Raw genomic sequence first — 12021 nt, forward strand, 5'->3', positions numbered from 1 at the left:
TCATCTAAAGAACAAAATTGGAAACAAAATTTGTTAGCCGTTTCTACACGAGAGGAGGGGGAATTAAAATTTAACGGTATTTAAATAAAATTATTATTTTAGAATATATAATTAATTTTTTTTTAATCCGAGAAAGGATAACATCGAGTCTTATCTGAGAGAGTCAACTGTTCAAGGACGGTGAGGTGTCCCGTTTATATTTCATTCCCGTCCTGTAAATTTATTAGTAGAGATACAGTACAGTTTAATCTAAAGTCATGAGTCAAGTACAGCTCTCAAACGGTTATAAAGTTCCATTAGTTGGACTAGGAACTTGGAAAGTAAGTGTTTATAAATACGTTTTTTTTTAAATAATAAAATAGTAATAATATTTTTTTAAAAAGACGAGTATTTTGGTTGGCTTTTTCTTTTTTGTTCGTCTGAGTTGTAGGCGAGACAAGGAACATATACATCTATCGCAGCAGTTCTCAACCAGTGGTACACGTACTACCGTTGGTACCCCAGAAAGATCGTTAGTATATACGGAAGGCTAAGATGGTATGCGAGTGAAAAATGCTTGAGAACCTCGGGTGTAGTGGAATGTCTAGTAGAATATACAGTTTAAAACCGGTTTCCATTTAAAAATCAGTTATAATTAAGTGCTGTTTTTGCAAATTCGAATTTTCGCTTATCGTTTGCTTTCTAAAAATTTTAGTAATTTTATACTCTCTTTCTATTTACATATACATGACAGCTGTGTATGTAAATTAATTTATAAATATCTAAAGACGAATATACAATTAAAAATTCTATATAAAACGCAAAAGAATTACGAATGTAAGCCATCATTAATTGGATTTGTAAAAAGGACGTGTTATGAATAGGCATTTATAATCTGTTCTTTTTTATACGCTCGATTAATGATACACATTCATGTGCAAAAATTAAGCCATAGAGAAAAAATAAACTGCTGGAAAATTTATGAACGTTTTCAGACAAAAATACTCGGAAATGTAATACAATGTCCCATTAAAATCGCGGTTTATGCAAAATATACAGATATAAATACAACAGTATAATGGTATTGTTTCCGTTGCAGTTTATCGAGGACAGTTTGTTACCGTTTTGCAGTATTGTATAATACTGACAATTATAATGCCCCATGAACGATTTTGTGAAAGGAAAGTTTATTGGAAGCAGTCCAGTTGCAAACAAATGTGCCTAGGACTCGAATGTACTGCAGAGCTTTACGTGAGATAGATTTCAAAGAATAGTTTCGACTTCCATCTCTTGAACGTCCAAGAATTATCACCCCTTAATAAGACGTTAACAACACGTTATGCACAGCTTTGCAGAAAGCGTTAGCAGCTTTCTGCAAAACTGACTAGGGCCACTGGTGTTGGTTTTAATGGTCTTATTGTCAGTCATCCAGTACGTTGCGTTCCATTAATGCCTGTGCATCGAAGAGCCCATTTAAGATGGTGTCAAAAACATACTTTGAATGAATGGGTTAATGTTCTCTTCACTGACAAGTCCGGGATTAGAAACTGGAAAAAACGGAGAATCCGATAAAGACCCCAAACATCGTAGAAACTAGTTTGGAGTTGGCGGTATTATGGCCTGGAGTGATATTATGCTTAATGGCCGCAATGAGCTCCACATTTTTGCAAGGAGTGCTATTACTGAAAGAAAATACAGGGATGAGATTTTGGAATCTGGTGTAAGACTTTTCCGAGGTTTTATGGGTGAAGATTTCATTTTCACGGACGATAATGCCGTGTACACAAGGCTGCATTCGTCAATGGCTTTCTTGACACGAGTATATTCGTCGCATGTCAGCAAGATCTCCGAACTTAAATTCTACAGAACGTGCAGGAATTTGTAAGGAGATGAATTGCATCCTATCGGCCTCCATCAAGAACACTCCAGAAATTTCACGATGCTTTTGTTCAAAAATTTATTTTGCTCCCGAAAGAGTTAATAAACAACGATATGAGTATGCAGCATGAGTAATTGCTGTGTAGCGTATGTGCACGTATGAGGCACACGCCATATTTATTATTTTTTGTGCAGTTAGATTTACGACAATGCTTAGTACTTTTTCTTGCTGATTTTACTTTCATCTAATTTACATTAAATTTTTGATTTTAAAAACAAATTCAATCTAAATTAGATGTTCAAGAATTCAATGTTCTGCTTTTATGTTAAGTGTCATATTGTTCTGGTAGTACATCCTGATATGACTTTGTTGTGTTTCTGAAGTGTATGAAAAAGGACAGATTATGAAGACAATCTTTTAAATATTTTCAGTGTTTCTTCTATTATTCAGTGAGATAAATTATTTTAAAAATCGATAGTAAATTAAAATTTATCAGAATTTTCTTATTGTTATTGCAGAGTAAACTCGGCGAAGGAAAGCAAGCTATTAAAGATGCGATTGAACTTGGTTATCGACATATTGATTGTGCTTTATTTTATGAAAATGAGGAAGAAATCGGTGAAGCAATTAAAGAGAAGATAGATGATGGCACTGTTAAAAGAGAAGAATTATTCATCACTAGTAAAGTAAATTATATTTGTTATTAGAACTCTAATATTGACGGGAACTGAACTTTTTTGTGTTAAGATTCTTTACTTTTTCTTCATCGTTCCTTAATTCAATAATGTATGCATTTCTATGAGAAAGTATTGGAGGAATATTGTATTGATAATATGTATTTATAATTGTTAATGTTATTTTGAATATCAATAATAACTTTAATATTCTCAATATTAAATTACTTAATTATAACAGTGTTGGAATACCTATCACTCTAAGGATAAAGTTCTGGAATCTTGCCAGAAATCATTAAAAGCTTTGAAACTAGATTATCTCGATCTCTTCCTTGTTCATTGGCCAATGGGCTATAAGGTATTTATATTCTGTTTCATTTAATTGAGAATAAAATATTCATATACAATATATAATATTTTAATAGAATATCATTTAATGTCTTGTTTAGGAAGGTGATGATTTACTTCCAAAAGATGCAAATGATCACATCCTATTCAGTGATGTCGATTATCTAGAAACTTGGATGGTATTATTTAATGAATGCCAAAAGAAAAAATGTATTTGTTGTATATAATTTGAAAATTAAAAGTAATTACATTATTTAATATTACCTAGGGGATGGAAGAATGTCATAAACGAGGATACGTTCGGTCTATTGGAATATCAAATTTCAACATTAGCCAAATTAAACGATTGTGGGAAAATGCAAACATAAAACCCGTTATGAATCAAGTAAATGTGTATTAAATTATTTAATTTAATTGTGAAATGTAGTGTCATTAGAAATCTTAAATAAATGAAGATTAATGATTATTTCCATCATTATTTTCATAGGTAGAAAGTCATCCCTATCTTAATCAGTTAGAATTACTGGAATTTTGTAATCGTTTGAACATTAAAGTTACTGCTTACTGTCCTCTTGGAGCACCATATCGATATGGGTAAATACAGTATTATTTTATTCTCTACTTTTAAATATATGTAATTCAAAAACCAAAAAAATAATACATAATATTTTTTATATTGGGAAAGGTTTAGAGTTTAAAAATCACAATGCGAAGCGATATAGTCTATATAGAAGAACTAATTTTACTCTATTCTCAAAGTGTAAATCTATAAATTATTATACAGAATTATAAAGAAATCAGTGATAGTAGGTTGCCTCAATGTAATATAAAAATGCTAGCTGCTGAATATTCTCTAATTACTTGCGATAGTTATTGGAGATATTACAACTATCTTGTACGCACGAATTGCCAAGGACAGTATTTGATTTTTTAGCACCGATGTTTTCAAAACAGAGCTTTTAGTTTTATCTCCAAGGGAATGGGATATATCGGAAAGTATTTCCATTTCTGCCGTTATGATATTTACTGAATATTTAGGCTTTAATTTGCTCAATAAGACATCAATATTGTGATCCATTAGAGTAACGATATGGCTAAAACTTGAGATGAATTATTTACTATAAATTGCTTATCATGATTGTTGATATCTAATTGATGAACAACACTATTTTATCAAAATATTTTTAGTAGTAAACCGGGTGAGAAAAATCTGTTAGAAGATCCAAAACTCAAAGAAATAGCTTCAAAGTATAACAAAACAACAGCTCAAGTATTTGTATATTTTATATATCTTTTATCATAATTAAAAGCATGTTTATAACTTATAATAATTTAAATAGGTAGCACTTCGTTATCAAATTCAGAGAGGAGTTATTGTTATTCCAAAAAGTTCAAATAAAGAGAGATTAAAATCAAATATTGAGGTAAAAATTTGTAAATTAAATATCAAAATATAATATAAATTTTATATAATTTATAAGATAATTTCGATATTTTTAGATTTTCGATTTTCAACTTAGTCAAGATGAAATGAAAGCAATTGAGGGATTGAATTGCAATATTAGAACATGCCCCATGATTGAGTATGTAATTATATAATTTAAAGATTGATATAAAAGTTTTGACACGATTTTTAAATATTATCAATATATATATATATATTTATTTTTTCCAGAGTAAAAAACCATCCTTATTATCCATTCTGAATTAAACAGAATAACAGCAATTTTCAATTGAAATTTAATGTCAATCTACATCGTTTTCTACTGAAATTATTAGAGGTCAAAAGGATCTTACCAGTAAGCCCAGTAATGGTAATTAATGTCAATGAATTTTGATAAACTGTAATTTATATTCATATATTAATAAAACACTAACATACAGTATTGTGCTATATGATTTAAATTAACTCATAATAACACTGATGATGATTAATTTTTTAAATGAATTAGTTGCTATTATAAATTAAAATATGCACATTTCATTAAACGTTAATGTTAAGATTTTAGATACAATTTTATGTACAAATATGTTTTTCAAATTCTTAAGTATATAAACTTTTGAAAATAAGAAAATATTCAAATATCTTTAGTACAAATTACCTTTATTTTAAATTTAGAAAAATCATTTCAAAAAAACATGTTTTTTTTTTTAAATTAAAAAATTTAAGCAGAAATTCATAGAAAACAAATTCAAAATTTCCTGTATGTCGGAGATTCTTCATCTAAGAGCTTGGACGGATCCAACGACTGATAATAAGTTTTCACCACTACGAAACAAATAATCTGAAAATTAAAACAAATTTTTTTATTAAATTATGAATTAGTTCTTTTAATATACTTTATATTCCGTTAAGGGATCTAAAATAGTTTATATTAATCGATATGCAAAAAAAAACCTTCAAGTACATTTTCGGAATACACGTAAAATATGCAAGGAAGAATACTTATATATATGATGTATATGCTGATGTAATTTCCAAGTATTTGTAAAAACAGTTCTATTTTATTTAAAAAAAAATTACTTACATTTAACCCAAGTAAAATGATAGTTATTGCAAAAGGAATAAGATATATCTGAAATACAGATTAAGAATTAAATTTCTTTATACTTTATATCTGTATTTTTATATATTTTATAAAGCATACCAGTTTCAATATAATGAAAGTGATTATTAAAAAGAAAATAGCTCCAGCACACTGCAGAACGATTACAATAATTATCCAAATCATCCAAGGTATTAACGCTCGACGTTTTTCCTTTAAAATAATAGAAATATTTAAAATAGATTTATTTGGAATCCAAGTGTTATTTAAAAATCACATACCTTAGTCACGGCATATAACAGAATTAAGCTTAGAAGAAGAAAAATTACCATGAATACGAAAACAGAAATTAGACTGACGGTGTCTGTTTCAAAAAGAATGAATGAATATTCTTAATACTAAATAAGTACCACAGAATATTTAATATAAAACAAATTTAAAAATGCTTATATAGTCCTATATTAGCAATTACTTACATGCGATATTATTGGATATACTGTAATTAAACTTGGAATATTCCACAGATAAAGTAATTATACTAAGAAACGATGTAATCTGCAAAAATCAAATTTTCATTAAGATAAAAGATAAATAAACTGTACAAATTATTTTTACATACATTAAAAACTGCAATTATTCTGTAATTTGAGAAAATTAATTTATGAAATGAATGTACAGTAGCTATACTATGCCATTAAAAATAAAGCGCATTACTATTGGTGGAGCTTGGAAAACATCAACAATTTTCTTGGCGAAAGTGTGCTTCGAGGGATTTTTTTTTCATTTTATAGTATCGGAATGTTCCAAATTTAATTGTGACAAAAGAAATACATCAGTTGGTACGTTCGCCATAAAGTTTAGTACACAACCTTCAGATGCTGTTCGTTGGAAATGTGATGGTCCTGGTAAATTAAATTATCGAAAGGATCGTGTTTCTTTTCGATGTCATAAATGCAAGATAAACAATTGGTCATTTGAAGTAATTTTTAAACGTAAATTTGGGAAAATTTCTTGGGAACTACTTTTTCGTTTATTTGGCATCTAATTTGCATAGAATTCACGTTGAGTGTGTACCTGTTTGGCTGTGGGCGTGAGTAGCCGAACAGCTGTTGAATGGACGAATTTCGTACGACACGTTACGATTGTTTCATCGTTTAATTTTACCGGAACGGAAACTGGATGGACCTGGAAAGGTTTTCGAAATCGACGAGATTGTTGTGAGCAAAATGAAAAATCTGGGAGAAAGGTTCGACCTGTTTATTCGGCATACGAGTAAGTTTTATCCGGGAGCGAGAAGTGTTTTAGTTCGGAAAGAGCCAGATATTGTACCTTCAGTCATGGAAGTAAGTGCCAAATAAATCCGAAAATCGTAAGAGACATTTGCATTAAGAATGCGGGAAAAGTTTCTACGATGGAAAAGGACGAGGTTACGATAGAATCATCCGAACCATGTTTTTTACCGAATAAATCGAAGAAAAGAAATTAGAAATACGTCAACGGTGAGTGAAAGATTATTTCTTTAAATGCCGGTGTAGTAAACAAGCATCTTGTTTGTAAACGTCGCCTTCACAAACAAGATGGCGATAGGAAGTGCCGCCATTGGGACTACCAAAGTAAATTTTTACCTTATAGGGTCGTGTCATTTTTTTTCATTTAGATTTATTTGTATAATTTTTCACGATATGCTCTACAGCTCTGTTAAAGTCCCAATCGCGTCATTCGGTCCTACAATTGTATTGCATGTATTTTTCCCATTATATAGCAAATTTGTTACATTTCATTATGCAATATAACAAGATTTCTTTTTTTCTATTCACTGACATTTTCTAGTGAAAGGGTTGAAGTTGATTCAAGTACAGAAAACGATATAGTTTAAAATCTAATATAAGTTTTGATCCATACTTCGCACTGTTTAAATTTTGTTCTATTAAGTTAAAAGTACAGTACGTTATTCTTATTGTCCCTTTTATTTACATTGTAAATTTTATAACTTCTATAACGGCTAAAATTAAGGGCTTATCACACTACTTTTTTGGAAAAAGTTCAAATAGAAGACTAATGTTAGCTACTTTTATTTGATTAAAGATGCATTTCGGACTATTACCTCCTTTTTCAGTTTAATCATCTTATAATTTATTCTTATTCAACTTTAATTATGGAAAAATAAATTTTTATTTTGTACAACAATAAACTAGGATAAAGATATACTTGTAATCTGAAGACAAAACATTTATTTTTGGAGTCCTTTTAACATCGTTTTGGCATCGTAATATATATAAAAAAAATCATATTCCGCATCATACTAAAAATAAGTTTCAGTTTTAAATATTAAAATAACAAATTCAATGTTTATATCATCCAATTTTGAGAATATTTATTAAATAGTTTCTACAATTGATATCAGCTTCTAGCCTTGATACATTTCTAAACTTCGATACGTTGCTGCTATAGCATACCTTCTCCATATATTAATTTTAAAATATGACATAGAATAGCATTATAGCTATTTATATAAATTATTTTGCAATCTAATTAATAGAGTAATATAAAATGAAATACAATTAACAGTTGTTAGGCAATTTTAAAATATTTACTTACTGCGGTATAAATTCCTGATGCAAAAGAACCATCTTTACTGTTTAAAAAACAACAGCATTGGTTTAATTGACAGCACATTTTGAATTTATTTTTTTCTTTTCCCTTCTGAAAAGATTTCGTATTAATTTATCGAACAGAATTCTTAAATCGTCGGGGTCGTAAATGAGCTATCGATGAATATAAATTCTTCATTGTTAATTTCCCGCATAATGACAATGGAATGTAGCTGTATCATGATGAACATATAGAATATAGTATTAGCATTACACAATCTACTCAAATATGTTTTCTACTCTCGTTTGTTTTGTACAATTGTACGGTGTATTTATTCTTTCGTAATAATTCGTATTATTATTAAAACAGGAAATATAATACATTATTAAAAATTAATTACTTGAAAAATTATTAATAATAAGGAAATGTCGTAACATGTATAAAATAGTTGTACTTAAAATGCGTAAATTTAATTTTGTAAGGCAAATTAATTTTTTCGTAGAAAACTAAATGTGATCCAATTAATAATAGAGCAATACTTCGTGAGGATTTAGTAAATTTATATAATAAATTTCATATACGAAGTGGTTCAGATAACACGGTCCACTTATGAATTGCCACCCTTTGCTAATTGGTTCGTGTTCGTAAATAATTATATTACCGTATTTACTCACTTATAAGACGATCTCGCATATAGGAGGAGGTTTGTTTGGGCAATGCAACACTTGGGCGATCTACCTAGGGGGGATGCCTTCCGGGAGGTCTTTTTAGGGGAAACTGGCCCCTATTTAGACGTTACAGACGTGGAGAAAACCCGGAAAACTCCACGTGGCCAGCCCATCCGAGCGAGGCGCGAACCCGCGACCGAACTCCCAGTGTTCGGAGAATGAAGACCGCTTGGCCACTGGTGGGCCACGGACGAGGTGTGACTTTAAAGATTAAAATAAAGAAAATTAGATTTATTAATATAATTTCATTTTATTTCGTTTAATCACAAATAAAATGTCAAATGCACGTAAATGCACACATTGTCCCGCAAAAATTACTGGCATTTTAAAGTTTAAGGAAAAATCTTGTAAAATCGACAACGTAATTTGTTAATGTAAAACCGGACAAGAACCTTTTTTGCCAATTCTTAACAGTCGAATCCACTTCGTCGATTACACTTATGAGTTTCTCCGAATTCTGATTGCCGAATAATATAAATTTTGGAATTTAAATCTTGAATTCAATTCAGAAGCTTTGCTTTTCCTATTGCTATTCATCTTTACTCCTGACAATCAATACCCAAGAATGATCGAAACGACCCAGATAAAATAATTTTGTTTTTAAACACCAGAGGGTGAGCATCCGGTAAAAAATGCGAACACGTGGTTCACAAAAATTATTGCAAAAATGCAAAGAATCCTTCCCTCGCGCGTATAGGACGACCTAGGTTTTTGAACCAATCAAAAATGAATAAAAAATCTCGTTTTATATGCGAATCATTGAAATGTCGTGATAATTTGAATCGGCGTAAATTTTGAGTTTTCTTTAAGGCTTTGAGCAGATCGCGTTATATGGAATCAGCGTTAAGCGGGGTCTTACTGTATTTTCATTTATTCTAAAGTAATGTTATATTTTGGAAAGTTTAAACAGGAATTTGCATTTTACACATACGCATTTTAGTTGCGTTTATTGAACTTTTTCAAATCGTATTATATATATAAATACAGTGAAACAAAAAGATTTTCCGAATGCTCGTGTTAAAAAATTGACAAATTACAGTTGAGTCCGCATAAGTCGACACCTGAAGGGGAAGTTATCCGATATGGCAACTAAAACAAAGTTTAAAAAAATCACAAAACTATAATTAGGAAAACAGTGGTGCTTTATGCAGTACTATAGGCTTACAATACATCGTATACTCCATTTACAATAATGCTGTAGATGATAAACTAAAAATTCGTTTGTTGTTGTTTTGAGGATTTAACTGTCTCGACTTTCTTTTCAACAATCATGAATGCCTTGAAAACATCATCTTCGCAACTGTCAATTTTCGGCAACGTCTAAGGATTCTTAATGCCTCTAACGCGTCGGTTTTGGGGTTAGCTCTTCTAGTGTTTCATTCTCATCTCCAGATTCGTTATTCCTGTCCTGAATTTCTGCAACAATATCGACAACACTCGCAGGGGAACACACCTCCACGCAATCATCCACTGTGCTGTAGTCGATTTCATACCCCTCCTGTTATTATTTTATATATATAAAAAATACATAAAATGTTAAGGTATTTTTATTAATATATATACAGTATATTAATAAGTTGACTCCCCTCCTGAAAAAATGAGTTCACATTACACAGTAAGCTGTGTGATGTGAACTCATTTTTCAGGAGGGGAGTCGACTTATCTAACGTCTAAACGAGTGTGGGACAGAAAAAAAGTATGTCGATTTATCCTGTGGTGACGAGTTAAACGGTGTACCGGCGCGTATCAAGTCCTCAACCAGTGTTTTTAGTCAGTGGTGCAGTATAAGTGTCGGATGCAGAACGATACACCGGTGATTTCTGTGTAAAATTTTTTGCGGCAGTCTTGATCGGGATTCGAATCCCTGATTCTTCATGGAATGCTATCACTGTCTAGTGGAGCACCCAGAGGGGGTTTTAGGAGCCTTGGCACCCTACAAAGAAAAATGAAAACAAACACTAGAAAATTTTCCAAAAATCTTTCCTTAATTAAAATTCAGTCCGACGGTCAGGCTGGTGTAGTTTTTCGGATTTCTTCACGTCGTTAAAGCCTGAATTTTCCCTTAAAAGACCTCCCAAAAGAGATATTCCCCGATTGGTAGATCGCCCTCGAGTTGGTAAAACGAACCAATCAATACGTAGAAAAAGAAATCATTTACTTTGAGTGGCTCATACTCTACTTAATCAATTTCAATTTTTCGCGTAGTGTATAAGTTAATAATAATAGTATAAAAGTTATTATTTGAGTAAGATATTTTTCAGAAATGCAGTCAATCAAGTATTGCGCGATGTTTTGTAATATTGGTTGGGTAATAGCAAAAACATACCGAGCCCGGCGTAGGGTACGACTCTAGGTGGTGTGAATATATTCGTTTAAATGAATAAAGCTATTTTCTGAAAGTATAGAGCACGTTGCAATTGTTAGGCATGAAACTTTGATGTGAAATGACCTTTATAGATGAATATCTTTTTGATATCTAATTTATCGAAGTGTCCGTTTTCTAAGAAATATTTACATACGAAAACTTATCGCCTTTCTACGTTATATTAAACAAACCTAGACTATTTCAAATAACTAACCCAACGCTTTCATACTTAAAGCTATTTTCTCTCCAATTGCAATTTTAAATGCTTAAGAGAAAAACCTTCAATAAACTGCGTATTCTCTGTTGACCTTTGTCCGAAAAAAAAAAAAAATATGTTCGTTCCGTAGAGAAACCATGATCGATCAGGATTCGATTTTTAGAAATTTTTAATCGAGCTCAGAAAACTCGCTTTCCACTTATTCAAAGATTGAATTTGGTGGCTAAATTTAAGTTATTCCAGAGATTTTCTTACTAAACATTTTATAGTTTTAATCGAATATCTGACTTATGATCTGAACTTAAATGTATATTGGCTATAAACAATCTCTAACTCATTACAATAAAATTAAGATACAAAAAATTTCAAATTGAATAAATAATCCCACGCAACTATTATCACAGATAAACATTAATACCTTCTGATTATACTTATGCAAATAACTAATGTTATTAACGTGCATGTCTCTAAAACTTCCCGTGGACAAATACTGTATCTAACATTGTTCTTTTCGTTGGTGTGATGTAAACCTAATCACTGATATTTCTAGACTTTTGTAGGACTAGAGTATACTTAATATATATTGTCTTCTGAAGAGGATTACAAGCATAAGTACAGTATTTTAAAGTTAATATACAGTATTTTTAGTCATCCTAGAATAGCATAACCAAAAACAAAAAGAATATGTCTCGA

The 12021-nt window shown here is 30.6% G+C and overlaps 2 protein-coding genes across 3 annotated transcripts; one reads left to right on the forward strand and one right to left on the reverse strand.

Annotated features, from left to right (window-relative positions):
* Positions 1-4759, forward strand: LOC111640957 (aldose reductase-like). 2 transcript variants are annotated; one of them, XM_023387054.1, is made up of 10 exons: positions 6-320; positions 2377-2544; positions 2774-2890; positions 2982-3059; positions 3149-3265; positions 3368-3474; positions 4069-4150; positions 4221-4304; positions 4381-4463; positions 4556-4759. In XM_023387054.1, exons 1-10 carry the CDS (start codon positions 258-260, stop codon positions 4584-4586), a joined length of 930 nt encoding a protein of 309 aa, XP_023242822.1. In that variant the 5' UTR covers positions 6-257; the 3' UTR covers positions 4587-4759. The 2 variants fall into 2 exon arrangements, with proteins under 2 accessions (XP_023242823.1, XP_023242822.1); XM_023387055.1 differs by lacking the exon at positions 2982-3059 and having other exon boundaries at positions 1-320.
* Positions 4760-4972: 213 nt separating this feature from the next.
* LOC111640964 lies at positions 4973-8364 on the reverse strand. Its single transcript, XM_023387060.1, has 6 exons — positions 8025-8364; positions 5903-5981; positions 5708-5790; positions 5529-5639; positions 5409-5456; positions 4973-5165 (listed from the first exon to the last, which is right to left on the reverse strand). Exons 1-6 carry the CDS (start codon positions 8100-8102, stop codon positions 5073-5075), a joined length of 492 nt encoding a protein of 163 aa, XP_023242828.1. The 5' UTR covers positions 8103-8364; the 3' UTR covers positions 4973-5072.
* Between the last annotated feature and the right edge of the window lie 3657 nt (positions 8365-12021).

The sequence above is a fragment of the Centruroides sculpturatus genome, unplaced genomic scaffold, assembly GCF_000671375.1.
Source record: "Centruroides sculpturatus isolate CEXI.00-Female unplaced genomic scaffold, Cexi_2.0 scaffold1412, whole genome shotgun sequence".
NCBI lineage: Eukaryota > Metazoa > Arthropoda > Arachnida > Scorpiones > Buthidae > Centruroides > Centruroides sculpturatus.

What these genes read in the sequence shown, in the direction of transcription:
- LOC111640957 (XM_023387054.1), top strand. Translation starts at nt 258, where the DNA reads ATGAGTCAAGTACAGCTCTCAAACGGTTATAAAGTTCCATTAGTTGGA. An exon ending in TTGGACTAGGAACTTGGAAA is followed by an intron (nt 321 to 2,376) that starts GTAAGTGTTTAT and finishes TTGTTATTGCAG; the next exon opens with AGTAAACTCGGCGAAGGAAA. An exon ending in AATTATTCATCACTAGTAAA is followed by an intron (nt 2,545 to 2,773) that starts GTAAATTATATT and finishes TAATTATAACAG; the next exon opens with TGTTGGAATACCTATCACTC.
- LOC111640964 (XM_023387060.1), bottom strand. Translation starts at nt 8,102, where the DNA reads ATGTGCTGTCAATTAAACCAATGCTGTTGTTTTTTAAACAGTAAAGAT. An exon ending in CATCAGGAATTTATACCGCA is followed by an intron (nt 5,982 to 8,024) that starts GTAAGTAAATAT and finishes TGATTTTTGCAG; the next exon opens with ATTACATCGTTTCTTAGTAT. An exon ending in TATATCCAATAATATCGCAT is followed by an intron (nt 5,791 to 5,902) that starts GTAAGTAATTGC and finishes TTTTTGAAACAG; the next exon opens with ACACCGTCAGTCTAATTTCT.